The following is a 27,580-nucleotide window of genomic DNA, read 5'->3' as shown; positions in this document are numbered from 1 at the left end:
CAAAGCTCCTACAGAAAAGAAAGGAACATGTACTGCACCCTGCCTCTCCTTTATCTCTTTAAATGTACTTCAGATAAAAGCCGCATCCAGTCGGGTCAAGGCCTTTCCCAATCTTATTACGCTAACACAAGAGTGTTCAACATACTTTTCTACAGCCATCTACTGACTCCATGGTGTTATTGCCGCTGCTGTTAGTACTGCTGGGAGATAACTGCCAATGTGAGAAATGGGAAAATACAAACAGTAAATCAGATGACAGTAAAAGTGTTTGTGCTAATTTAATTTATTTTTGGCAGGTTTTGCTTTCCCCTTGCCATAGTATGTTATTTTTAAAGCAAAATTAGAAAGAATTATCATCTGTATATTTAACAAATGCTAATAGAAAGAACTTGATTTTTTGGTCTTTTTTTCAATTAAGTTGAAGGTAGTATGCAAATGAGTGAGTACACAAGGGACCTTGTTTTCTTTTTTTTTTTTTTTTTTTGATTGCAGCTTAGTCTGTTACCATTTGCTACAGGGAAGTATTTTAAAATGATTTAACCTGTCTCATTTTTATTACATTGATCAACAGCATCCTCAGGTGAGAAACAATTTTCCAGTGTAAAGGAGACAAGCCTTGGTCACTTTTTAGGCTGCATTACTGGTCTTAAAAATCATCCCTGACCTTGTGAACTGGCAGCGTATCATGCTGTTACAATAATATGCTTTTGGTATTGATGGAGAAAGCTACAAATGCAGTCTGTCCACTAAGTGATTCAAACACTACAGTATATACATAATGATTATAAATAAATGAATAAAGAAAAAGAGGTATAAAAATGCCCACAGGAATGAGGTTAAACAGAACTTTTATACTAGATTACTTATTATCTTTAGTCACAGACTGCACTTCTTCAGACAAAAACTGTCGTTCTTTCTAAGAAAAGACTCCAGTAAATTTACATATTCAGCCTAACCATACAAGGTAAAATGTCACTTAAATAATTAAAATGCATTAACTAAATTGCATAATCATTTACTGCAGCAGGGCAGGTGGCAAATGGATAGGCACCTGCTGAAACAGCCTGTAAGAAGGAGACATAATAGCAAAGCAGGATTGGGGGGAGCAAACTAAAATCCATACCATTAAACAAACGGTAATCAGGAGAGTCTTAAAGACTCCTGCCACTGGGGTGAATTCAAAATAAAAATAACTGATTCACCACCAACATTTCAAAGCTGATTTAACAGAGAAAAATGAAACAATGAATTCATGTGACACTAAGACTTATATAGAGAAGTTTATACCAATAGATACATATACACACACTGAGCTATTTAAATGTGATCCACCAAATACTATGTCCAGGTAAAAGGTTGTTCCCTGATTTAGTGGAAGCAGGAGAGAAGAATTTAATGTACTAATTACTAAATTGATAGATTTTACATTAATGTGCAAGGACAATAATTTTAAGTAAGTTTATTACAATTTCATAAAGAGAAGCCAGTTATTTCACTCAGGTAGTCTTCAGAAGGAAAAGAACAGACTTTTGTTTACAGTTTTGGATTGTTTAAATCATCTGCCAATTTAACCACCAACATTCAGCAATCAAAGAGGCCTAACCTTGTCACCTTTAAGTGGTATACTTTCACCTAATTTTGTCTGCTGTATAGTGCACTGTGCTCTTCTGTATTCAATTACACTATAATAAACTTGAAATACCCTGTTAGAATGAATTAGATTATATTGGTTAAGGTGAAAATACATTTTCTGATAATGTATCTGTGCATCTGCCAGCCAGCAGTTCTTTCAGATCTGTGCACCTGAATTGAACACATGAGGCTTTAGAATTTTCAAACACTGGTTAAAGATTTTACTAATACGATAAAAGACTGTATGCAGCTATTGCCTATAAATAATTTTAATATCAAAATTTCCCAGGTTTTGAGCATAGACAGCACATGAAACTCCAGTGAATTGTGTCCCAAGGCTCTCAACTAATCCTTGTGTATTCTAAATTCTTGTCATTATTAAACTGGTTACAAAATCAATTCTTCGTATCCTTCTTACTCCTTCAAACAAGTGGAACAATTTCTAATGCTGCTACACAAAACCATAAAACCATTCATTTGAAGTGTTTTACTTTTAGCACAGCTATTGTTAAATGCTTTGTTAATTAGATCATCTGCATTTTTTGCACACGTAGAAAAACATGGATAAAGAGAAGATTGAAAACAAGTATATTACTGGGGTTTTTCGCACTTATGATTAAAGTTTAAACAAAACCCTGTTTGTGAAGGTTAGTTTTTACATGTTCTGGATTTGCAAGCAGTGTCAAAAAAAAGTAAATAGAAGGTTCTGACCACGGTAATTTTAAGAAAGCCTGGTCCAGTAGAGCTAACCTTAGGTTCAGATCAAAGGCTACTGAAATCAACAAGAATCTTGCTGTTCCTTTAAAGAAACTTTTGCAAATAGCAGTACATTATATTTGCTGTGAAACACTTGCCCATTCCCTCTGATACTACCAAAGATGTTTATACAAGGCTCTTCTATAGGGTCATTGACAGGGATCTCAGCTTCAGTGTGCCATTTCTGTACCAGCTCATACCACAGCTTTAACTTTCATAATCCATCAGAATATCAAATATTGTGCCCATGAAATCACAAGGGATTGGTGAGATAAAGGATAGATAAAAATAGTTCATAATAACAAAAAAGAAATAATAAATTGTAAAATCACAATTAATAAAGGTTAGGTGTATATATATGTTCAGCACACTTATTAGCACCTTAATAACTCAGATTTTTTAAAAAAATCAAGCTGTAGATTCTGGGAGTTCAATTTCCTTATTAAAGGCACATAATTCATGGACATATCTTGGCATATTTATTAATGACACAGAAGATTAGAAATAGCATCAGTACTGCTGCTTACTGCATTGGAAGATAAGAGAATGAAAACCAAGTTTCTCATAGTGTATGCAAGATTCCTAGGAACTGCAAGAATGTTAAAGTGATCTCAGCGCTAAATGGCAGAATTCCTATTTTGCTAGGTGCTATACAAACATCTAGAAAGATACTGAAATCATGTATTTCACTCTCGGACTGCAAAGAGAAAATTTTTATTGACTTTAATTAGTCTTTTTTCATTTTTTTTTTAGCTAAAGTCAGTGTACTTTAGAATTTAAACCCATATGTGTGTGTGTTAATATTGTTTTAAAATGCTTAATAAAAGAGGGAGTGAATGTAATCGTAATGATTATGCTGACTCTTTTTTTAAACTCAGGCTTCCCCACCAAAAAAGATACCAATGAGGCACATGATACGTGAGCTGCAACAACACTAAAATCTCAAATAATTCACACAGAGTACCAAAAAGAATTTGAAATATTTAGAGAGCTAGAAACATTTGCTTGTGCTTAATTTCCATACCTTACAGCCTCATCTATCATTTATGGCTATTTATGAAACGAAAAGCTGCAAATGTTTAGGAGGCATGGTAAAAAAAAAACTTTAATCTCCTCAATTCACTGCAGTTTTAAGGAGGGGCCTGTTGCTGTTTTTCTGGCTTTTGGGTTTTTGTAATTCTGTATAACTATATAAAAGCAATCAAAATACAATTTTTACATATAGTTCAATTGGTTTATAAACTATTCTGTGTTTTTACTACACATACTTATTCTTCTTTTTCTTATTTTTCAGTTTATTTTTATTATTCAGCACTTCTTTCGCTTTTGATGGAAGAAATCAGTTTCTGTATTCATTTGTTGGACAGCGAGGTCAGAATACTGTCCCAGAAAAGCCTGAGGAGCAACTAGCCAACAATTTGGTCATTAGACATCACCACAGTTTTAAATACCAACTCAGCATTTCTGGCTGTCTCATGAATCGTGTTCAGCGTATAGTCCAAGGAATGACAAGCAGGATGGAGCCAGACAGGACTTTCCTCTGATCCTAGAGTCCGTGACACATGCATGGGATGTATATAGTTCATGGTTTCCCATACAACCAGGAATATGAAACTTGTTTTCCCTTTTCTTAGCATAGCAAGGTCAAGGGAAAAAAATGTGAGGAGTCTGACCCTTTACCTGCTACATCACACTTCAGTTGTGGTGTTTCTGTAACCAAGTGAGCTGCTTATTTCTCTCAACATTCAAACGCTCTATACTGACAAAAATCTTAAGGGAACTGAGAGACTACAGTTAAGCCCAATTATTAGTGAGCACTGTTCGATTGGTAACAGCCCAATCCTTTGTCCATAATTTCAATGACAAGTGCTATATTGTTGCTGCTTCTCTACTGCTTTTAGTGAGAACGGACTTAGCCAGTAATTGTGACAAGAAAAACCCTGGCAGCTGTAGGAAAACTTTACATACTCTCTCCCGTTTTTAAGCTGCCAGAAGTGGGCTCCAGCTTCAGCCCTGATAAGACAGGGTGTTGCTGTGGGATGATAATGGACTTTGTTTAGAATAAAGCCTGTGAAAGGAAAATAAAAGCTTACAAAATCCTCTCCAAAAGAATTAACACAAGGACAGCAGAATCAGAATTTACTGGCTCTTAGAAAACATTGTTTTAACAAAATTTCCTGAAATTTTAGTGTGTTTCTCCAGTTTTCTCCTAGACAACGCTCAGGTGTTTTTGCAGATCTTCACTTCAGATATTATGCTTCTGCAGATTAAAAAGAAACAAATCTGCAGGTAATCATATACACTTGAACAAAGCTATCTGGATATCAAATATTATTGAGTACTGGTAACAAGTGGCTCTCAAGTTCTCTATTTGTTGAGATTTTCTATTGGTTGAATAAAACAATTAATTAAACAACTCTGGCTGCTCTTGAGCAGAAAAACTGATGTCACCAGAAGAAATTATGTCCAGGCAAATGTTTGCTTAGCTCTAAGCAAACATCTCCCCTAAAACAGCTTCCCTCAACATCTCCCCTAAAATCTATGATTTAAGAGAATGCAAAAAAAGACTCACAATCTTTAAATTATAATGCATTTTTTAAATATGGTACAGGTTATTTCCATTTTCACAGTAGGACACAATTATATTCTCCTCAGGACAGGCTAATCTGCTTATTGCTAACTACTGCTGCTCATTGAAACACAGGAAGATTCTGTTTTCAAGATATTACACTCAAGTTTGCTTTGGATAAAGATCTTTTACCCAGTAGCAGAGCCAACTAACACCATTCCTCAGCCCACATAAGCCAACATGCTTCTGCTAGCAGAAGCATAAACCAGTTCACATCCGTTTATACAGGCACTTGATGGGGCAGATAAGTAAGAGTTGCCTCACACAATAAATAAATACAAAGTTATGTTCATGACTTCTTTATTTTTAAGTAATTAAAACTTTCCTAAGGAAAGATCTTGTTTTAAAAATAGGAGTAGGAGTTAACATTTGATAATCATCACTAATATGATAAAAGGTTGCTATTACCAATGACTTAAGGACTTCCCTGTAATTTTCAGTTTATGAGTTTATAAATTGCTTTGTTATTTAGTGCAGGCTCCTTAAATCCTGAAGTCTTTATGCACTGGATAATAACAAATGGATCAGTTTTATCACTTATAGTAGTTGAGTAAATCATGAAACAACTTACCTTTCAGGAAAGCCATCATATAGAATTTAGCAAACCTATCAGTTGTTAGCTCTGACTATGTATCTGACAAAACAAATTCATGCTTTGTCACCTTGTCACATTTGTTTAACAAGGTGAGAATAGCCTTGTAAATGAGGGTTAGTTATTGTTTTGATTTGGCAAGGGGCATGCATGTGTGCAGGGCTGCCTTCACTGTGAGGCTGCCAGCACTACCACTGCTGATGTCAGTGCCATGGTTACAACAGCCAGGAGACTGAGGTGAAAACCTGCTCCTCCGCCACCTGAAATCTTGTCTTCTCAGGAGAAGTGCCAGAATTACCTCGCTATTAGGCTGCCAATATCTCTGCTGTTTTCCTCACAGTATCAGAAACACCTCTACAGCAAAGTTCTGGTAAAGGCAGGCATTGCCCATTTCCAGGCATGTAAAGTGCTAAACAAGTAGAAAAGGGGATGAGGGGGACACACAATATTTCATAGAGCCATGGGGGAATGAAAAATACAAAACCAAAATACATGGACCTTCAGAACGCAAATGCGGAAAATTAATCATGTAACAGAATTCAGAGATTTACAGAAATAGGGAATAAGATGATACAGGTGCTATTCACTCCCAGGATATTACCAGTCTGCAAGAATGGCACTAAGTTCACTCAGGTAACGAGACAGCTGAATGTGTAATTTTTAACCATAACTCACAATTTCTAGATTACCTGTGTCATTAAAGCTAGTTTTTGTAAACCATGTCATGACTGAAGTGTACAAAATCCTGTGTGCACAATTGCTAGAGTACTTTTTACACACGTAGGCGCTGTGTTTGATAAACAGGGTACTCACAGATGCAATCCCCAGCAGATACTTTACATACTGAATTCTCCAGTCAGGTACATAGCCAAAGTGATGGTCTGGCAGTGGCACAGACCTGGGAAATAACTGGCTTCAGAATCTTGGCATTTTGTTTGGAATTCCTATTCCTCATTCTCAAGGAAATCAGATATTGCTTGAGGAGCTCTAATGGCACCATCACATGGAGAAAAGGAAGCTGTGATGCTGCACTTTAATAAATCAATGCCTCTTTGGCTGCCTTCCAGAACACAAAACCACTTTCGGCATCTTTGCCTGCCTTTCATTTTGTGTCTTGTAGGAGACTCTCCATCATCTTTATGTTTGCAGACATATTCTCCATTGCCCTATCTTCTTTTTTGGCCTCTACCTTGAGACTCACTGAGCATTCCCCTTCGTTCGTGTTTTTCCAGAAAACCTTGATATTTACTGGAACCATTTATGTATTAATGTCAAATCAGTAGTGAGACAATAGTTAAGGTTGCAGCAGTGTTTCCTTAATATGTGCAGTGTGCGATTACATGTATATGTATACCCAGACAGTTCTGATTTTCGCAAGTGATGTCAAATTATTTTGAGATCAGTTCAAATATATTGGAAAACGTCTGCCCGTCAGTTCAAACTATGTGAGGGAAACCAGGTAATATCAAGAGAAAAAAGTATGAATACTTATCTCCAGATTTAGAATTTCTTTAAACAGGACACGGTTGTTTTTGAAGAACGGGTATTTGTAAAAGAAGGTTAAGTGCAACGTGCAACTACCTCTAAAGAAGTACTTGTGTTTACAGTAGTACAACATAGATAAGTAGCTGTAAATCCATACTGCAGGTAAACGCACACAGCATTACTCCAAGGGACACACTGAGACACATAATTCTGCACTGCGTCCCCCACAGTACCAGCAGATAACCAGCTCACTATACCCTGTGCAGCATCCCCACAGCAGGAACAATTTTTTTCCTCCTGGTCCTAAAAATTTTGGGAGTATGCAGCTTGTTGCAAAAGGACAGATTTGGAGTACTTTTGCCTGGGTGTATTAAGTAAGCAGATCAGTGTTCCAATTCTGTACTCATGTGCATAGCCACTGAGAGACTAGTAAACTAGCCAATAAGCAAAAACACGTGTAGCCTTCAGTCCACCCCAGTACTGCCCTGTACTAGCAGAAATTCCTTCAGCAAAGTGAAGCTGGATTCCCTGACTACACATTCTCACAATTACAAAATTTATCACACATTTATTCTGTATGAAATCAAAATACTCACAGTATTGTCTCCTTACATTACTTGCCCATTCTTTCAGTTATTAAACCGACTGTACATTAGAGACACTATGCTTACCTCAGACACTCTCCATTAGGAGGGATCCAGCCTGTACGCTAAATATTTAATTTGTGTTCTGAGATGCTCTGAATCTATGTATTTTCTATTTTCCTAAGGGGTTCATGCTTCACATCAGTTGGATACTTCTTTCCCAGCAACAAAATGCAAATTTAACTATTTCCAACAGCAAATGCGCGTGTACCGACACTGGAACAAAACAAAACAAAGTAAATTACACCCCATTCTGAAATCAGTGAAATTATGGAAATACAATCTCACTCTGAAATCAAAACATAGGTTCTCCTGGTAGTACAGACTAGAAATACTCACTTTTGAGTACGTGTGAAAACTGAGATTACCTTTTTTCCTCAGGAGGGAACACAGTGAGTAATTGTTCTTCAATTTACAGTTCCACCTTTCATCATAGACAAATCACTAACATGAAAGCAACATTTTGAAGCAGCTCCAGATTACTCCACAGTTCTGAAGCACTGCCCATGACAACAAAAGGTTGTTGATACTTTGAGTTGGGCTGAAAGAGAGCATCCGCAAGTGGCAAAGCAAACATCTGCTGCTTTTGTCTTCAAAGAAAACTATGCACACAAGAAGGAACAGTGCCTCTGCGACCACAACCTTAGGTAACAGTATTACTATTGCTTTTTTCTGGAACTATGTTAGTCTCAGTTGGGCTCCACACAGAGAGTAAATTGCAAAATGCTGATCAAAGGAATCTTAACCACTCTCAACCACTTTTCACAGAGCAAGACCTTGCTAAACCACAGTATCTTTGCAAAATGAATATTGCAAATAAACAGTATTAAAGCATTTAAAGATACTTGGATTTCTTTAGCATATGAAATTTATTGTGCCAATATGGAAAAATGGCAAAGAACATTCGGAAATGGGTACTCTGTGTCTATTTAGTGTGTCCAAAGCACGTGTTACATACAGAACAAAGTAGTAACTAGTGAGCCTTGTTTTCCTTGATGGCCTGCACTTCAAACAGGAAAATTGTAAATGAGTGGAGATCATTACTGCAATACTTTTGAGGCAGAAGGACTCCCAGATGCAGTATCAGATTACAGAAAAGCCCATATGGCTGCTCAGTGGTGACACTTCGCATTGTTTCCCTCTGAGCATTGAACTGAGATGCTCTCTGTACTGTGAGGAGCCTCCACATTAGCTGATGTTCTGAATGAAGGTCTTCCATGATTATACATATTTGAACATGAGAGTCAGAGAGCTGTAACACCTAATTTAGCATATTTTTTTTTATTATCTTAGACTAAGATATATCTTTTAAGACTATTTCTATGTTACAAATACATCTAAGAAGACTATTTCTATGTTACAGATACATTGCACTGTTTACATTCTTTGCACCACCTGGGAAAGGAATGGACATGCACTCCCTGTGCCTCCTGCACTTAGCTAGGTAGTTATAGTCATAACTGATAGAGTGTGATATATAATGCACTACAGGAAGTGCAGAGAGGTGCATCACTACTGTGCTTCAGTTTCAGCAAGGGAGCAATAAAAAAATGCATGAACATGACAAGCATTTGGGTAGAGTTTAGTTACAAAACCATGCAGGAACATAAATCTGGTTTTGCTATTTACTGTAATAATGTCAAAATTGTTTGTTTCAACTCAGTTTTCTTCACATTATATTAATAGTAATTGTAGTATGATTACAGTTGCATACTTAATAAACTTTTTTCTATTTTTAATAACTTCAGCATTTTCCAATGCTTTCTAAATAAAGCTTGGATGATTATGAATCAAATGTGGAAATCCTGTTTCAATTTGAAAAATGAGATTTTGTTATCTTTCAACCTTTTCTAAAGGTTGGACCAGATTATCTTTCAAGGTCCTGGGTTGTTCTACAATTCTGCAGATTAGGAATGACAACATCCTGAGAAATAACTGAATAGTGTACAGAATAGAAATTAAATTCTGTTTTCAGACCAGTTGTGCTTATAGTGATTCCAGCTGATGGTTCCTAGCAGTCTTCTGAGAGAATGATTAATACCAAAGAAACTTTCTGCTCGAAGTGGCAACAAAACTGTATCTAGGTGAGATCTGTAACACCTCTGACTGTATACACCATGTATCCCCACTGTCCTGAATACAAATACTCGGAAGAGTTGTGTGTAAACACTTAGGTATAATTTTTACAGCACTTCTTTCTATGTGTACATTTATTAACAATTTTAAATTCTCCAACATTTTTTATAACTACAGCACTCATTTCACCAACATGACTTTTGAAATAAGTAATTACAGAACTGTTAATCAGATTTCCAGAAATGCTTTTGCTTGTACAATTGTAACCATTAATTATATTTTAAATGCATCTCAGTCTACATCACTGTGTTATTAGGGTAGGTTTTGTTTGCAAGGGATTAAGAACTCTGTTGACTGATTTTATTAGGATTTTGAGATGCCTCTGTTATCACTCGCCTTTGGCTGAGGTAGAGGAGCTCCTTTTCATAGCAAGTTTCTCATTCCCCATAGTTACTCCTGATGGAGGCTGCGGAAACACACTTGTTTTCACTTCACCCTTCGCCCCAAAATACCCATAGTTCCATTTTTCCCACCTCAGTCTTTCAAGCATGTAGCTGCTAAAGAAGATTGTTCAGTGCCTTCAGAAGAACAAAGCCATAGCTGGGAGGTAGCAAAAATATAACTAATGCAATGAAGAATTTTCCATAGAAGCATTTTAGTAGACATTATTTCTGATTTTTATCAGCTTTTTAAACTGACTGCTGTTAACTGATTCATGAACACTGTGGCTCATTCAGGTCACCTCTGGTTCCATCTACATAAATAATTTCTGATCTATTTAGTAATTTTCCATTATTCCTAGCTCCACTTCCTAGAGAGTAGAGTGGGAAATGGAAAAAAAAACAAAACCCAACAAACAAACCCTAAACCAGCCACAATAGAAAAGCTTGAAGTTTAAGACTTCAGAAGAAATGTAGGGGTATGCATTTACTACATTGAGGTCATATGGAATATTTTTTGTGAGCTTTAAAGTTTCTGCTTTGGAATCCTAGAAGGAGCACATATATATTAAAGAAAGTTAAAAAACACTGGAAAAATTCTGTGAATACAAATAAAACCCAGTGTCTCTTATATAATTATAGAATTGGTATAAGCCAGAAATTCCTCTGGAAATGGCAAAACTAGTATCTTTTCAAAAGAAGAAATGAGTGGGAAAAAAATATTGTTTTGGGTCAGAGGTGTCATAATTTTAATGTACTGAATAGAGTATGGAAACTATTATTCTTTTGTAGCCATTAGACCTGAAGAGTGTACAGCAAGCATGGGTCACTGCTGCCAAAACAGAAAGAACTGTATGGCTTTGTCAGCACATGATGACTGCTTCGTTCTGATGTTAGTATGTGAAGAAATGGTATAATTTGGAGACATACAACTTTAGGAAAGTTTCTTCAGATTTTAGTCATATTTTTTCAACTTCTAGATGCAAATGCTTATGCACATAAATGTGTGCCTAGAATTATTAGTAAGCAGAAGTGTTTACAATACCTTTATGCTAAGTAGCAAACAAATGATTAGTTATTTACATCAGAAGTTGAGGCATACAGTTGTGATCAACATAATTTGATAATGAAAAACTGTGAGAATAACACAGAAGATTAATGCAATCTACCTTAAAATTCAAGACAATCTCTTAAATTAAAAAGGTCCACCAGAAATCAAGGGAGTATCCGAACCATAAAATATTTCAGGCAAAGGCGGTATCTTACACTGTGCTTGTACAGTGCCTGTAATTTATGGTGCTATATAAATTATTTTTAACAATGATGAAAACAGTTGTAGAAAGCAGTAGTTCAGCAGAATAGGAAAACAGAAGAAATTAGCTGATAGCATATAAAATAATCTATAACATGTAAGGAAATTACTAAATCAAGGTAATATAACTATTAATTATGTGCTCTTTGGAGGGCAGCTGCTATTAAGCAGGAAAGTGACCTTGAGATGAGAACTAGCTACACAGGATTGGAGAAGGCTGATGTTCTGAATGACTTCTTTGCCGCAGTCTTCACTGGCAAAGGCTCTGACCACACCACCCAAGTCTTGGAAGGCAGACACAGGGACTGTGAGAATGAAGACCTAGGGCCCACTGTAGGAGAGGATCTGGTTTGAGACCATCTTAAAAATCTGAACATGCACAAGTCCATGGGTCCTGATGAAATCCATCCGCGGGTCCTGAAGGAGCTGGCGAATGAAGTTGCTAAGCCACTGGCCATCATATTTGAGAAATCATGGCAGTCAGGTGAAGTTCCCAACGACTGGAAAAAGGAAATATAACCCCCATTTTCAAGAAGGGGAAAATGGATGACCCGGGGAATTACAGCCCAGTCAGTCTCACCTCTGTGCCTGGCAAAATCTTGGAGCAGATTCTCCTGGAAGGCATGCTAAGGCACATGAAAATCAACAAGGTGCTTGGTGACAGCCAGCATGGCTTCACTAAGGGGAAATCCTGCCTGACCAATTTGGTGGCCTTCTATGATGGGGCTACAGAACTGATGGACAGGGGTAGAGCAGTTGATGTCATCTACCTGGACTTGCGTAAAGCGTTCGACACTGTCCCACACAACATCCTTGTCTCTAAATTGGAGAGACATCAATTTGATGGATGGACCACTCGGTGGGTAAAGAACTGGCTGGATGGCCGCACACAAAGAGTTGTGGTCAATGGCTCAGTGTCCAGCTGGAGACCACTAACAAGTGGCGTCCCTCAGGGATTGAGGTTGGGACCGGTGTTGTTCAACATCTGTGTCGCTGACATGGACAGTGGGATTGAGTGCACCCTCAGCAAGTTTGCCGATGACACCAAGCTGTGTGGTTCGGTTGATATGCTGGAGGGAAGGAATGCCGTCCAGAGGGACCTTGACACGCTTGTGAGGTGGGCTGATGCCAACCTTATGAAGTTTAACCAAGCCAAGTGCAAGGTCCTACACCTGGGTCGGAGCAATCTCAGGCACAGCTACAGGTTGGGCAGAGAAGAGATTCAGAGCAGTGCTGCGGAGAAGGACTTGGGGGTGTTGGTTGGTGAGAAAATGAACACGAACCAGCTTCAGTGTGCGCTTGCAGCCCAGAAAGCCAACCGTATTCTGGGCTGCATCAAAAGGAGCGTGACCAGCAGGTCGAAGGAGGTGATCCTGCCCCTTTACTCTGCTCTCGTGAGACCTCACCTGGAGTATTGTGTGCAGTTCTGGTGTCCTCAACATAAAAAGGACATGGAACTGTTGGAATAAGTCCAGAGAAGGGCTATGAGGATGATCAGGGGACTGGAGCACCTCCCATATGAAGATCGGCTGAGAAAGTTGGGGCTGTTCAGCCTGGAGAAGAGAAGGCTGCATGGAGACCTCATAGCAGCCTTCCAGTATCTGAAGGGGGCCTCAGGGATGCTGGGGAGGGACTCTTCATTAGGGACTGTAGTGACAGAACAAGGGGTAACGGGTTAAAACTTAAACAGGGGAAGTTTAGATTGGATATAAGGAGGAAATTCTTTCCTGTTAGGGTGGTGAGGCACTGAAGTAGGTTGCTTAGGGAGGCTGTGAATGCTCCATCCCTGGCAGTGTTCAAGACCAGGCTGGACGAGGGCTTGGGTGATATGGTTTAGTGTTAGGTGTCCCTGCCCATGGTCGAGGGGTTGGGACTTGAAGATCTTGAGGCCCTTTCCAACCCTAAGTGTTCTATGATTCTACGATTCTATGAAGGCCACTTTTTACTTTCAATATTGTACTTTAAAAGATCTTAAGAATTCAAAGGAAAAGACAACTACTACAGGAAAGAGAAATGCTATAAAATACAATATATCTGCATTTTTGCTCATTACCTATGGACTACCAATCTATATGCTATTTGAGTACATATTTTGAATATATCTGTATACACCCTGTTACATAAGGGCTTAAATTTCCAGTATTATTGGAGCATGAAAAATGCTGTGATATGAGGTACTTGGTTCTTGTATCCTCCTCCCCTGTCTAAGCCATACTGCCTTTAAATATAACATAGATGGTCAAAGCTTTGAAATACCTAACAGCCAGCAGATATGTGTGTGTGTGGGAGGAAACATTCCTGAGTCAAGGTAAATTTCTCCCAGGGGTGAGAAACAATAAAGATGTTACAAATCAGCAAAGCATTTTTACCTTTCTGGTAAAAATCTTCCTGGTTTATAAAATGAATCCTCTAGACAACATGCTATGAATATAAAAATACCTGCTTACTATTTCTTCCATCTCAATCAATTTGTCCCCAAGTCTCTACTGATACTGGCAACTGCCCCAACTCCAGTGCAGGACCTAGCACTTGTCCTCATTGAACTTCATTGAGTTCACCTGGCCCCACTCCTTAAGGCTGTCAAGGTCCTTCTGGATGGCATAGCTTCCCTCCAGCATGTCAAGTGTACCATGGAGTTTAGTGTCATCAGTAAACTGCTGAGGGTGCAATTAATCACACAACGTCCTTTATCAAGACATTGAGTAGTGTTGGTCCCAGTTCCCTTTTTCAGGTTCTCATCATGGTCTTTTAGGACCTGCTAACTGTTTTGGTTTTATTCTCTTTCCTCTTGGAAGACTGTGGCACAAGATGTCTCTCAAGCATATATACATGGAGCAAAGGAGTTGCCCCACTTCAGTGACAGGTATTGGACATATTAGGATGGTGATTTGCAAGAGTATTCATCATCAGTTCCTTATGGTTGTTATTTCTGCTTTTAATTTTTAGTTTGACTCAGAATACTTTTTTCTCTGGGCAGGCCACACGTACTGACATTACTGTCATGTGTTGCTCTGCTGATGAAATGCCAGTGTAACTGGACAAACGTCCATACTTGGTATGGATTCAATATATTAAAAAAAGTACTGTCCAATGTATATGTATATACGTACATATTAATATCAATGTGTGTATCTGCATTTTTGTTTGGGATTAACTTATTCTTCCTTGTAACTTTGCTGCTTTAAAAAAATTTGGCAGCTACTTAATTGAATGGTTTAGTACAGAATTAAACCTGACTGGTTTAAGCAAGTAAGATTTAGAAAGATTTTACACAACATAAAAAGACCATTACCATCAGTAGTAGAAACTGATCTCCACATTATAATCGATATTTCTTCATTCTTTCTGCTTTAAACAATACTAGTTCAAGTAGTCAGTGCCTCACTGAATATATGTCTTTACAACACCACATAATTTGGATTGTTGAGGTGATTTTTTTTCAGTAATTATAATACTCTCAACGCCTGTCTCGTTCCCTTGAATAATCTAGTTTCTCACTCACTTGATATATGAGTAAATGAGAACAGAAATCCACCATGCAGAAGGATCAAAGAGTATGTTAAAAATCCAGCTAATCTACCTGCAACTGAAAAGCTTTTTCAGGTTTTTCACTTGATCCTAGTGAAAATAATAATAATAATACAAAAGCAGCACAAGCAAACAGCTCTGCCCAGCCAGAACCACAAAACCCCTCACGCTCAAGCCAGAAAGGCCTCGTGGAAAGAAGCTAGGAAAAAAACAAAACCAAACAAAACCCCAACCCAACCAACCAAAAAAAAACCCAAATTGCACTGTAAACTAGTGTTTCCTGCTAGAATTAGGTGTGACATTAAACATGACTATGATCTTTGCTAGTCAAACTGACTAAGCAACAGTAGCGCCTGAAATAATAAGGCAAGATAGTATAAACACCATTAAAGCTTTCCACTTAAAGACCTTGTTTCAAGATGATCAAAGAGAAATAACAAAAGCTATGAGAAAAAACTAAGACAAAATATGCAAAAAAATCCTTCTTTCTGTCTAGGACAGAATCACTGATCACAGCAAGTGCTCTGCAAAAGCAGCTGCAGGCATTCATTGCAGAAGGTCTGTGTAAAAGTTGCTGTTCTAAATGGAGAAGCTGTTCCCAGATACCGTGAGGATGCAGCACTGTGTACTGCTAACGTTTGTGTAGCAGGAGGAAGAGAGTACCAGGATAGTGAACACGTGTTGAGCATGAGTTCAGTAGCCTTCATGTTCGGTAGCCTTTATACTATCTAAATCTACTTCCTTCAGAAGTTTGCCTCTTCCTGAACCTTGATTACATTTAGTGGACTGCCTCACAAACCAAATCCCTATCCTTAGTTGTCTGTATACAAACATGACTTAAATATACATCGAGTAGCTGCCAAATTCCAGAGAGTGCATTGCAGCTCTAGACGGAATCTGTCATGCTAAATGGACAGGTTGTTACTGAAAACACTGCTTCAGCTGTACCAAATATTACTGTAACTCTTCAGTTTCAACAATTTTGAAGCACCATACTGAGAAAATACTTGACTGTGCAAAAATCAAAGTTGAATGCAAAAGAAAGCAGTGCTTGAGCAACAGAAAATCTTCTGGCTACTGTTCCCAAGAGAGAGATGCCAAAACAACATCAGGAAAGGAATGGAAGATTTTCTAACAGTATTCCATCATCAGCAAAGACAAGGAAAATACCTAAAGGCTTCTTCACTCTTCCTGAAAGAATTTAAAAGAAACCTGAAGTGAGTGACACCATCACTATTCAGCAAAGGGAAGTGCCTGCAAGCATTCTTTCTTCTCTTGATCAAAGGACCGTATTATTAACAGTTAGCATTTTAAGAGGATAACAGCATCCTTGTGGTAAGCAGCTATGTCACTTCAGATGACCTCACCTAGTTGAAGATGTCCCTGCTCATTGCAGGGTGGCTGGACTAGATAACCTTTGAAGGTCCCTTCCAACCCAAACTATTCTGTGATTCTATGAAACACGACCCATCACAATTTTCATTACCTAGACATTGTCATAATTTTTTAATAATCACCATGGTTATTAAACAACAAATTGGAGGCCAGTGTTATCTTAGAGCAGCTATACTTAGGAAGGCTCCTAAAATACATCAGAACTGCCAGCAGGACCAGAATTGAGTTTTACAGCATCCATTTAGTTGCCTTTTTTTTTTTCCACACATTCATTTCAAGCTAGATGAAAATTTACATGAAATCACAACCCTGCAGTTAGCCCCCCTCCCAAAGTTTGTTGGACTATTTATAATCCTGTCATTCTTCTTTAGATCTCAGTTCCAGTAATTTTTTTTTTCACCCCCAAAAACTGCGCTGTGAATTATTCTTTATGGAACCACTGGGAATGTTGTTTGTAACATGGTGACCATGATTACTCTGATTTCATTTCATGCCAAGTGTGTAATACAGAGAAGCCAAAAATACAATGCCTTCTTACTAACTTCACCTACCTGTATGCTCACCACACCCTATACCCAACTCACTGCAAGAATAACTATAGAAACTGAAAAAGTGCCATTTTATGCCACTTGTCTAGCTTGTCAGTTGCAGCATAACCTACATGGATTCCTAAGAAAAGGATGAGTAGTAAACACACATTGGATTGATCCAACTCTACTAGTATATCTTAGCTTTTCCCTTTAGGAGATCATGTATAATCCTGTGTGGCTCCTGTTTACTCTTCCAAGCAAGATGTACACACGCTGCTCATAAATGTGTACCAAGAGATTTCCAGAAGGAAAAGAAAAATAATGAAACTTTTCTTAATTGTCAGAACTAGCGGCTAACTTCTGCAGAAGCACTATGAATTAGCATCTTGCTTTCTGCTAACTGACTCATGAAACAAAGTTACATACCTTTCCTTTACTAGTCCAGTGAGGGAAGAGATTGAGATCAAAAGCACATTTTTTTTGCCAGCCACTATGCTATCAAAATCAAAAATTATTTCAGAAAATGCTCAAAAATAGCATCTACTTCACAAGTCACTTCCACTTGGATTCTCTTCCTCTCTCCAGTTGGTTTTGTTTTTTTTTTTTTCTTTTCTGCCCCCTTGGCTTAAAGTGCTTAAAGAAAAAAAGCATCTGCCACTGAATCCTAATTTACCTCCTCAGTGCATCAGAGGAATACTGTACACAAAAACTATCACTGGATTATTCTTAGATAACTGGAGAAAGCTAATACTACAGTGATGAGCTTCACAAGTTTTCTTTAAAAATTTTCTAAAAACCCTATCTACATAGCTAAGCACTGTGCAACCTGATGAATTAATGCACAGAACAAAGACACAAAGAAAACTAAACACTGCAGGATTATGGTTGCTTAATGCATTTGCTTTTGCTCCTTCTACCTAGCATAACTTTCATACATTTTTGGCTACATGTTGCAGCTGATTTAATTGACCATATAAAAGACAGGACAAACAGAATGCTTTTAAAAAAGAAGTTTTGTCTACTTGAAAATTAGGATACTATTTAAAAAAAAAAGGTTGATATTAAATGCGAGATGATAGTAAGGCTCTGCCCTTCCCATAATTCACAGCAGAGAAGGAACTGTGGCTGCATTTAATGCATCTTGATAAGTGCATGTGAAAGAAGCTGTTAATTAGAGCAACAACTAGGTCACTTAAAATTTCAGATCATGGAAGTTAATCACACCATTTACCATTAGATTTTACTGGTATTCACAGGAACATTTATAAACCCTCCCAAAATTAAAATTTAAAGCTGCTCTATGCCCACCTTAGAGAGCTCATCAAATATTGCTGCAGAAGGACCAAAGGCATCAGCTTATATAGCAAAACTCACAGATGTAAATACAGATACTGAAGCTCACTTTAAACTATTACGTTGAGGTGATAATGCAAAACCATAATTTCTTAGTTGAAAGGAAGGTTGGGCAAGGCTCCATAGGGTTTAAGTTAGCCTGTAAGTTTATATAATGTCCTTAGGCTACGATTAAAAAAAACTGAAATCCCAGGTTAAAGTCAAAGGAAGTAAGGAAGGTTCAGTGGAAGCAGTAGGCAGACTTCTGAGGCTGTCACTACATTTCTGTTTGCAGCTTCACATACTACAGCTTATTTCTACCTATGGCTGGTATCTTGATATTCTTCAGAGCCTTAAATAACCTGGATCTTTCATGTTTCAAAGCCTGTTTTTCACACCTAAATATGAGAAAAGTGTTTTTAAGTGATTTTGAGCAAGCTGTGAGTTCTGTGTCTTTGCAGGTCATTTATAATGCATCAGAATGACAATTCTGTTAAGCTGTAGACAGCAACTCATAAACGAGCAAGTGGCACTAGGAAAGAATCAGAGAAGAGGACAGGGTGTATCTGTCCAAGAGATACATAAATAGGGATTTAATACAAAACAGACTGAGGAGGACTAAACAGTATTATTATTTTCTTGAAAGGAAATACTGACAAAGAGGAATGGGTGGATGGATCTGAAGAGAGTGATGCTGAGTCAACTCCCCTTTAGGAACACACTAGTTTTTTTAGTACAACTTGATTTAAATGAAGCCAGACTAGAAAGTGTAAAGGAAGTACAAAAATATAGAGGGGAAAAAAAAAAAAATAAAGGTGCAAGGCAGCACATGGCAACAAAAATCATTTTTCCAAGAGAAAGGAAACTTTAAAAAAAAAAATGGCTTTAATGCTTTCAATTTTTTGTTTTTGCATTGGATGGAAATATACCAAAGACAGCTTGTGTTATATATCCAGATGGAGGGAAAAAAAAAAAACCAACCAGCTGTGCTGTTCCCACAGCTTTCTCTATGAATTCTCATTAGTCTCATTTAAGTAATTCAGGTAGAAATACTAATGTCTAGCTGGAAGTTTTATCAGGTTAGCAAGCCAAGTTCCCAACTTGCAGTCACTGTCATTTTTGATGTTTGAGCAGAAAATGGTTAAAATATACAGACTTCCTTAATTGTCAGAATAATCATTTATTGTAATATAATGTATTACAATACACATTATATTACAATTGTATATCCAGTATGGATAAGAGTTTCATTACTCTACACGCTTTATTTCAGAATGGTGAGTCTTTGCTTTGCATTTAGAATTTAAAGGCCAGTGAAGAGGTGAGAAATGCCTGAGTAGATATAGTAAGATTTAGTTACTTCTTTCTATAGCCACACAATGTCTAATTATGCGAACTGTTATGCTTTAAGCAAATCTTTCTTAAAGCACTTTTCTTTTGGATCTTCTTCAGAACTTGTACATCAAGGAATGACTGGAGAATGAAAAAAGGAGAGTGGCAGACAGATTGTCATCTTACACTGAGCAAGGACAGTGGGAGATAACCATTCTAGGATTCTGTAACACATCATTTCTGTTATACTATTAGATAATCTACAGGTAATCTAGCTTTAACTCAGCTCAGAAACACAAATGGTTGTTGGCATTTTGTTGTTCCAATCCTGTTCTCTTGTTACATTTCAATTCTTTCAGTTGGGATGAGACAGTATTTTGCTCTGAACAGACTGCCTCATATCCAAGCACTCAAGGTAGGTCACAAACCCCAAGAGAAATTCTTGCAGGCCTGAAAAATGCAATTCAGCCAATTAAACATTTTTCAGTAGCACTGCTCAGTTAGTGAGACAACCTAAAAGTGACAGAATGGTCAAGTTCCACTCTCAGAGTGCTGAAGGTGCAGAACATAGCAGCAGGGGGCTGTTCACAGCAGGACTGAGAAGAGTCAAAGGTGGCAGCACTGAACTGTGACCAAAACATCTCCACAGAGTATATCACAATTTCAGTGGGACCTTTTGTCACAGCAGATGGGCTGTTGTAAACTAGAATACATCCTGGGCACTGGTAAAGGTCTCGGTGTTTGAAGACCAGGCAGGGGAAAGGAACAGCTCCCCCATGCCTGGCAACGTGATTGGTGCTTTCACTGTACCTGTCTGTGTGAGACTTCTTCGTGGCTGTAGTTTTTGTAACTCAGCCAAGGTCTGACTCTGGGGTGGTGACTGCTTTCGTTGTGTCCCAGCCTCAGAATGGAGTTTACACTGATAACTGTATTTCATGTAACAGGAACACACAGCAGCAGTGGAAAGAGATGCACCTAATCTTGGTAGCTTAGAGATGTGTTTTTTTCCAAAGTTGCCATGAAAAGTCCCATTCTGATGTGACACAAAGGCATCATAACCACTGAGCTCATGTTTATATCTGAATATGTAATACAGGAATAGAAAGACACATGGAAGTTTTACTGTATCTCATGTTACCCACGACTTAGAGAAATCACTTCAAAAAATTAAATATTTACTTGAAGAAAGAGCTGGGGGTCTCCTTCCATTATATTTCAAAACAATGTTTTCATTCATTCAAAGGAGAAAACTTAATAAAAACAATAAAAGCAAATGAAAACTTTTTTTGTTGTCATGCTGCCTCTTGAAAAGATTGTCCTTTGGGTACTATTGCAATATTTTAACTTTGACAGCTGCTCTGTTGAGACATTACTACTGATAGAACAAAGCTTCAGTACAATAGCAATGCAGTCACACATCAGCAAGAATGAAGGACAATATGTGATGCATCATTCTTGCATAACTTGTTTACCAAAAATCCCACTGCAAATATGGTGAAGACCAGCTGAAGTATCTAGATATGTTGATGAAGTTAATATAATGAACTGCTGAATTTTCAGTAACACTGTGAAACTTAAAGACTAGAGTATATTTTTTATACTTGCAAGTCATGCAGGCATTACTGATGGTTAGTAAACAGCAAGCAAAAGATGTTTTTTTCTATTTCCAATAACGCTTTTGTTTGCATAAAACCTTACACTTCCTTGAGGCCTGCCTCTCCCTCTCTACTCGCATATGGGATTTCAAAAAAATACCCATTACGTGGTATGAGTAACACTTGGCTTCTCTTTATTTTTTAATTAATAAAAACTCTTTTGCCTTTCCAAAACAAATACTAGAATCAATCAGTTGAACAAGGAAACACCTGTGGTGAAAAAGCATCTGCAGATATGTAGCATATGTAGAATTTAAAGGGAGAAACAACTAAAACCTGTTGAAAACACTGTCACTTTAACATAGGAAAAGGGGAAAACAAAGGTCAGCAACCTGGTCGAGGAGCTCCATCCTGTTTACAGATTGTACATAACATACACCCTAAATACTTGGACCTTTTCTGCCAGTTCCATTACATTCCTCCTTTTGGACAGCACTCATAGTACAAAAAAATCCAAAGGATAGCACCTTCCTATCTGAAGCAATCTGGTAGTGGAGAAAGTCTGAGAAACATAGTGACATTTACCACTACTAAATCTTCATGTTGTGCATAAGAAGAGCATGCTGAGTGCTCCTGAAAAGAAGTATTTACTGCCAAATCTCACTAAATTATGGAAGAAAAAGCTGTATCTACCGTAACTCTTCTATATTGAGATAGGTACAGTATTTACCAACAAGCAACAAATGAGCTAAATATGTTCCTCTTAAATAAAATAATCCACCTGTCAACAGCACAAACTAGATCCTGCTTATGTTTTAAAGAAACAGAACATTTTGCATATCATTGCACTTACCCTTAGTTGTTCTCTTTCACAACTCATCTGTTGTTTTGAACTCTACAGGAGACAAAAGAAAAAAACAAAGTAACTCTGAAAGCATAGCCTTCTTACCACCACAAAGCTGCCAGGGCTACATAGCTTACAGAAATAAATAGCAGAAACACAGCCATAAGTTTAAACACAATGCTGAGTTGTGGATCTAAATAGAATAATTACTGCAAAAATATATTGCTTATTATTTTAAATGTACATAGGTTGAAAGGAAATAAACACCAGAACCCACCACAAATCTGAAGTACAAAAGCTTTTTTGACATTTTAAACATCTCATTGGCAGTTCAGGAAGCAGCTTTCCACTTTTTCTATCACATGTCTGTGTTACATTTCTGAACATCCCACTACTAAGATGCCACAATATATTCACAGTACACCTTAGAAATAAAGATTCAGAAACTTCAAGAAGTTATAAAATACATTTTTCTGACAACTTCCAGTTCTCATCTGGTATAAACACTGAAGATGACTTGATTCCAATGGATATTTTTTCCATATGGCTGTCGATGTTCTGCCAGGTGTGTGAGAAACTCTTGGATTGTGGGAGCTTGTTGCTGAGCCAGAGCTCACTACCAAGTGACAGCAGAAATGAGCTATTGGTCAATGGCAACACAATTTGTGTAGTCACCACGCCACCAAACAGAATGGGGTTCCTCCAGGAAGGGCTCAAGTAAGCCAGCAGCAGCACAGAGACACCCAGCTCCCAGCTTGCTTTCTAGCTTGACCCTGCCACCAGAACCACCTGAGCAGAAAAAAAGCTTTGCTAGGTGCTCAAGAAGGCACTGATGTTGATGGGTCCAGCCTGTGGTGAGACTTCTTGGCTGATATTTGTTTTGTTTTTAAAGTTAAATTCTTTGAGAGGACTTTTAGAATCATTTTAGTGAGTGTCATTAGTGTTGAAAATGTAATCACTGCCATTTCCGTAATTAATGTGCATGGCAAACGGTTCATAAAACATGAAAAAGAAATCTGATGCAATGTTTTCTAGGGGTATTTTCAGAGATTCAGAGTACATTTTCCACTACTTTGCACTTACAAAACAGTTAAAATATAAACCATGACCCACTTGTATGAGACACTTTAACTGTTAGGATGATGAAAACGGGAACTTCTCAGGCAAAGTTAGGTTACTTAAAATAAAACTGCCAGCCCATTTTTCCACAGTCCTAATAAATAAGTTACAAGCTAAACCTTCTATCTACACATAGCAGAAGTATTACAACAAAGTCCCCGTATGCAAATACCAGTCTAACAGAAACAGATGCTCTACTGGTGTATCACTTGAAGTTCTCTGGAATGGAACAAGAGGTGTAGGAGTTCAGCATAGGTCAATTTACAATCTGCCCTTAAAGAGTAACAGCTAAAGTGACTATCACTTGCACACTGTGTTTCAAAGATGGGAGGTAGTGGTGGGCCATATCAGAATGGAAGAAAGGCAGAATTTGGAAAAACTAACCAAAAAAAGTACATCACATTTGTAGAGTGGAGCAAGTTACTGACTATTTAAGCAGATAACTAATTCTGTGTTTTAATTAGTCATCTATTAGGCTATCTTCTACTGTCATTTTAAACATGAAATTGGCAAATACGAGAGAGACCAGAACAAGAAATGTTAAATTTAAAAATAACTATTTATGAACAGAAGGAAAATACAACAGAAAGGCAATGAGTGAGTAAGAACCAAGATGCACAAGTTAATAGAGGGTGACTGTGTCCTAACAGCAAACTGCTACACCACAACTGCCACAAAACAAATAGAATAAAACCTTGAATTTATTTTAAAACAAACAGTTTTCATATGAATGGCAGAATTGTACTTTGAAATATATTTTTTACTCAATCTAACACCATTCTCTGGTGTTCAGTTTACTAAAAGGAACGTCGGGAGTCAGGAGGGCCAATACGCAGGACCAGTACAACACCAATGGTGGCAATCTCCTTTGTGCAAAGTTCAGCAAACGGCTGATTGCAAACCTTCTGTTTAAGCTATAAGAACCAGACCCATTTGAGTGATGTCTTTCCTCACAGACAGAACTTCCATGTAGACACCTCCCCATCACCCCTACTAAAAGCTTTCCAGAGCAAAAGCAGCAAGGTGTAGTGCTAACGTGTTACTAGGATGAGAATAAAAAGAAAAAAACTGAAACAAACAAACCCCACCTTAATGAAAAAATATTTTTCATAGTTCAAACCATGATGCCATCTGCCTGTCCCTCTATCTATTTATCAGCTCAAGTTTATTAAAGTACATCTTAAAGGCTCATTAGGGCACAAGTGGCTTTCTGTGCAGCTAACCAGTGCCAAATGTGCTTTCTCCTTTTGTCTTTTCCACTATCTGTGCCAGTCTAAAGAGAAACATCCTGGCAGCACACTAAGCACTTAAGGGAAAACATAAATAATGCATTTACAGTATGCAAACCTGTACAGAGAAATGAGAAAAACTGAAAGCCATAATATATTTAATTAATGATTGAGACCACAGAAGCAAACCTTGTGCATATCCTGCAATTTTAAATACATCACTTCTCTATCCTGAGTTTACTTTGTTATGTCCCTGGACTGAACTCTGGACTGAATCACTCTTCAGTGATTCAATGAACTATTTATTTCTTTTAGTTCAAGACTGCATGAAGAACCTGGTCAATATGTTGAATGCCATCATGTCAAGCTCTCACATGCTAGATTTTAGTGGAAGAATGCCTCAAATATTGATTATCTTTAAAATACTTCATCAAGGAAAAAAATTCAAAGAATCTGAACTTTCAAGACTACAGGTCTTTTTATAAGACAACAGTCTTACAAGACAATCATGCTGTAAGGCTCCATCATTTTGAACAGAAAAAGACCCTTTGGAAATACTGTGCAAACTGCTGGTATCCTTGTCTGATGAGTTCATGAACAGGACTAGAACAGAAGTATGTTTTCGTTCAAGTAACAGTGGCAGGTGGGAGACTTAAGATCTTTTAAATATATTTATCAGCCATCCAACTCCATAAGGACATGCAAGCCCTAGTCCTAAAGCAACTGAAACACGAATCGAAAATAGAAGCCATCTACAGATGTAACGGACAGACTGAGAGAACAGCAGTTACTCAAGCTGATAAGGAATACTAATAGTCCAACCACCTGGGGAGGTTTTTTTGCTGTCAGGTTTTTAAAGCATCATTTTAAATAAAGCATTTAGGTGATGTAGCAAAGAGAACAATATGATGATGACAGAGTTATTTACAGAAAGACTGTGCTGAAAATGTGAAAGAAAAACTATTTTTGTTGCAGTACAAAATTCCCAAGTATTTGTTTTGCATTAACAAATTCAAAATTCTTTCAGGATTGAGAAAGTAATTTGAAATGAAGCACAGCCCCAGTGGCTGAAAAACAACCAGTGAATTTCTAATGTCTTTTATATTCTAGATATTTTACCAGAAACAAACATTGTGGTAAACACACTTATACTGTGTCCTGAAAAAGTGTTGTATGAAGCCATCCTGTTTCCAGTAAGCACTCACACGGGAATTACTCATCCATGATTTTCTTGGCAGCTTAAGACACCTGCTCCAACACTGGTTCTACGAAAGGCCCTCCAGCATTTTTGTCTTTGTTTCTCCACCTCAAAAAAGACAATGCAAGTACGATTACCTGAAGGGTGACAATATGCTTGTTTTCATTTGGAAAGGGAGAGTTTACAGTTAATACCTACAGACAGGCTGTAGAGCACAAGTCAGAGGCCAGACCTGGCATTCCTCAGTCACAGGGTTTTTACCAGAGCGTAACTTGACAATCAGGAGTCGCTTGGTCATCTGATTGAAGTCTCCTCGTTCATACTTAGATTTAATAGCTGAAATAAAACCAGATGACTCCATAACAGTTGCACTAGTTGTATTTCAGTAGGTGACTATGAGACAGTCTATACCATTTCATACTATTTACAAAATCCATTTTTCGGTGTTTTCTCTCATTAGATACTCATCTGATAGTAAAAGTTTTCTCTCAAAAATTAAATGCTTGGTTGTTTTCTTTGCCATGATACACAAGGAGATACCCTTTACACTGCTGCTGGTGTATTTCACATGGAAACTGTCACTACTGTTGTATTATTACATATTGGTTTTCATTATCTCATTGTCCTACAGAATTCAAAAGAAATGATGCTTCAAGTTATTTAATATACAGAGAGGGTATAGGCTTATACATAAATGCACAATGTTGTGTATTAATTTAAAATGGCCTTCATGTACTTCATGTGAAAACCCAAAAGAGAAATGAAATATTGTCCATCCCAAGAGCTCAGTGCTGCAAATTACAGCCTGAGGTGCTCAAACACAGAAGATGCATTACAAATGTCAGTAACTGCATAAACATACAGGCTGATTTGAACAGGAAGAGGAGGAAGCATGTGGTAGTGACCTACAGCATCATGAAGATGCTTTCAAACATAAAATCAAGAATATTTCTTCCTCAAGGAATAACTGGGACCACCCTCTTCTATGAGCTGCTTACATTTTGTTCTACATATGACTCCTGGAAGCCCAAAATGTTGAAGAGAGTCTCATGAGATGAGACAGTGCTGAAAACCTATAGACTAGTTGTGTACACTCTTACCTTTGTGAAGGGGTAGCAAGTGTATGTATCTATGCTAATACTTCCAGAAGAGAGAGCTTCAGGTTTCTCCTGGCTAGGTATGTGTGTTTGGATGCCCAGAATTTTAATTTCATAGGGTTTTATTACAACCATCATTTACTGTGCTATAGCAGTAGCTAGGGGGACTGATTTATTTTCAAATGCCCTTGGCTTGGTATTGTGTATCGACTAGCACTGCTGTCATAAATATATTTGGGTGAAGAACTGTCGACAATTCAGTCCGTAATGCTAAGCAGAGTTAAGGTTTCAAGTTTCACATACAAGTGGGTTTATTTCTACTGGAAGAAACAGGTAATTATTATGGCCCACTGATCTCTGATTAAGCATTTCTATCAAAAAAAAAAAAAAAAGAACAAAAGAAAAAGTGCCTACTGCTACAATCCTGGTAAAGCTGCAAATGCAAATGGACACCATCTCATCTTCCATAAAAAATAATCTATGTTTCATAGGCATTTTTCTCTTTCCTTTTCTTTTTACCCTCAAATTAGCAAAATATTCCAAAGAGAACAATTCTGTTGAGACAAAAAAAGTAGAAAATATCAAAAAAAATAGAAACAGTGTAAAAAAAGTGATATAATAAAACAGTCTGTGGGCAATTACTGCTTGAAGTAAAATGGCTCCTTTAATCAATTTCTTGATTTCACACTAAGACATGTTTCTTCAGCTAAACCATCTACACTGCTTGACTGACACTGCTACCTGGCACACACAGTTTTGGGAGGGTTGGGTGTTTCTGGTTTTGGCTTTGTGTGGTTTATTTATTTATTTTTAAT

The 27,580-nt window shown here is 37.6% G+C and overlaps 1 protein-coding gene across 30 annotated transcripts in view; it reads right to left on the bottom strand.

Moving 5' to 3' along the window:
• The window catches only part of RBFOX1 (RNA binding fox-1 homolog 1), a 1,274,017-nt gene that overhangs the window by 366,358 nt on the left and 880,079 nt on the right, over positions 1-27,580 (bottom strand). For 23 of the 30 annotated variants that reach the window (XM_057406604.1, XM_057406605.1, XM_057406606.1 and 20 more), the window contains one exon: positions 22,132-22,173. The exons of 3 other annotated variants lie outside the window; for them this stretch is intronic. In XM_057406604.1, the coding sequence (XP_057262587.1) occupies positions 22,132-22,173 (42 nt within the window). Of the gene's footprint in view, positions 1-7,765; positions 7,923-22,131; positions 22,174-27,580 lie in introns of those variants that run through there. 4 more of the 30 variants (XM_057406627.1, XM_057406638.1, XM_057406634.1 and 1 more) reach the window with 1 other exon arrangement.

The sequence above is a fragment of the Pezoporus wallicus genome, unplaced genomic scaffold, assembly GCF_028554395.1.
Source record: "Pezoporus wallicus isolate ANWC-B61680 ecotype Strahan unplaced genomic scaffold, APGP_CSIRO_Pwel_v1 contig_6155, whole genome shotgun sequence".
Taxonomy (NCBI): domain Eukaryota; kingdom Metazoa; phylum Chordata; class Aves; order Psittaciformes; family Psittacidae; genus Pezoporus; species Pezoporus wallicus.
The sequence above is the reverse complement of the archived record's forward strand: the minus strand, read 5'-3'. Positions and strand labels throughout refer to the sequence as shown.